The sequence below is a fragment of the Eimeria mitis genome, genomic scaffold (assembly GCF_000499745.2).
Source record: "Eimeria mitis Houghton genomic scaffold, Emh_scaff1172, whole genome shotgun sequence".
In the NCBI taxonomy this organism is placed as follows: Eukaryota; Apicomplexa; class Conoidasida; order Eucoccidiorida; family Eimeriidae; genus Eimeria; species Eimeria mitis.
Genome location: NW_013568007.1, coordinates 9,511 through 11,418, shown reverse-complemented (window position 1 = coordinate 11,418; position 1,908 = coordinate 9,511). Strand labels below are relative to the sequence as shown.

Genomic DNA, 1,908 nt, shown 5'->3' with positions numbered 1-1,908 from the left:
TGTGCAGGACCGCCTACGCAGCCGTTGCCCTCAGCAGGTACTTCGATCGATTCATTTGCTCTCTACGCCGCCCAAAGCAGCACGGACAGGAGGAGCGCTTATCTCTTGTTCCTCAGCTGTGTTGGTTTGGACGGTTGCGGAGTGGAACACTCAAGTGGTTTGAAAAGCTACAAAATATCTGTTAAGGGCGGATGCCTCTTTGCAAGCTGCCGAGATGCTGCTTGTTTTGCGCGTGTTGGGTTCTGCACTGAATCTGTCTGCAGAAGATGATGCACCTCCATCCTGGACACCACCCCCGCCAGGTCAGCGAGTGACTGTTTCCCCCATTGACCGGCCGCCCCCTACTGAGGCAGAGTATAAGCTCGGCCTAGCTGTTGCAGGGTTGCTTCATCATCGCATCACGATTGGCTGGGGGCCAAGGCGCTTAGCCATTTGATCGTGCCGCAGAATCCGTTGCTCGATTTCTAAAGCGTGCCGATACTTGAAAAGGTCCAGCGGGTTGGCTACCTCTGACGTGTAGCGTGGACACTCGCCGGACAACTGCTGTGCATTGTCGGGAATTTTTGCAGGCCCCCGTTCGGATATGTCGCCCTCAGGAGGTACTTCGACCACTCCAGTGCCCTTGGACTCTACGCATCTACGAGCTGCAAGTGCAAGAGTAGTGGTCGTCACTCTTCGTGTTCAGCCGCGTTGTGTTGGGGATATCCTAGTGCCGAAACGACGTCTCTCAAGTAGCGATTGAGTGTATGGGAAGAGCCACAACCACTCTGCAAGCTGCAGAGCTGCCGCTTCCTGTGTGCGCGTGTGGGGGTTTGCATTGAATGTGTATGTAGGCTGGAGACCGTCGGAGAGACCGGGGCCCTCACCAGGTGAGCGAATGACTGTTTCGGCGTACTGCAGCTGTGTAGCAGCTGAAGGCCACTATGAACGCTCTGTAGCTTGTGCATATCTGCATATGCTGAACGTCACACACCGTGTAGGCGCAGCGGCGCAAAGGGATTTACGCGCGCAACTGAAGCGGTTGCTCGATTTCTAAAATGCACAGATAAGGGAAATTGGCTAGCGGGTTGGCTGTCTTTGACGGGTAGCGTGGAGGCTTGACAGAGAACTTCGGTGTTGATTGTTGGGAATTTGTGCAGGACCGCCTACGCAGCCGTTGCCCTCAGCAGGTACTTTGAACAGTGCATTTGCTCTCTACGCAGCTCAAAGCAGCACGCACAACAGCAGCATGTTGTTCAGCCGTGTTGGTTTGGACGGTTGCGGAGTGGAACACTCAAAAATGCTTTGAAAAGCTACCCAATATCTGGGAGGAGCGGAAGCCTCTTCGCAAGCTGCAGAGATGCTGCTTGTTTTGCGCGTGTTGGGTTCTGCACTGAATTTGTCTGCAGAGGATGATGCACCTCCACCCCCGGCACCACCCCCGCCAGGTCAGCGGATGACTGTTTCCCCCATTGACCGGCCGCCCCCTACTGAGGCAGAGTATACGCTCAGCGTAGCTGTTGCAGAGCTGCTCGATCCTCGCATCACGATTGGCTTGGGGCCGAGGCGCGTAGCCATTTGATCGTGCAGCTGAATCCGTCGGTCGATTTCTAGACTGCTCGAATAAGCGGGGAAGGATAGCGGGTTGGTTTTTCTCTACATGTACCGTGGACACTCGCCGGAGAACTACTGTGCTGATTGTTGGGAATTTTTGCAGGCCCTCCTCCGCAGCTGCCGGCTTCAGGAGGTACTTCGACCAGTACAGTGCCTTTGCTCTCTACGCACCTGGAAGCAGCAAGCGCAAGCGTAGTGGTCGTGACTCTTCGTGTTCAGCCAAGTTGTTTTGGGGATATCCTAGTGCCAAAGCCACGTCTCTCAACTAGCGATTGAATGTATGGGAAGAGCCACAGCCACTTTGCAAGCTGCAGA

At 55.0% G+C, this 1,908-nt stretch overlaps 1 protein-coding gene across 1 annotated transcript; it reads left to right on the top strand.

Annotated features, from left to right (window-relative positions):
• Window positions 1-214: 214 nt before the first annotated feature.
• On the top strand, window positions 215-1,561 carry EMH_0031000 (uncharacterized protein; the record flags this gene model as incomplete). The annotated part of the gene is made up of 5 exons (XM_013494478.1): window positions 215-302; window positions 570-689; window positions 834-869; window positions 1,140-1,169; window positions 1,389-1,561. 5 exons carry the CDS (start codon window positions 215-217, stop codon window positions 1,559-1,561), a joined length of 447 nt encoding a protein of 148 aa, XP_013349932.1.
• Window positions 1,562-1,908: the final 347 nt, after the last annotated feature.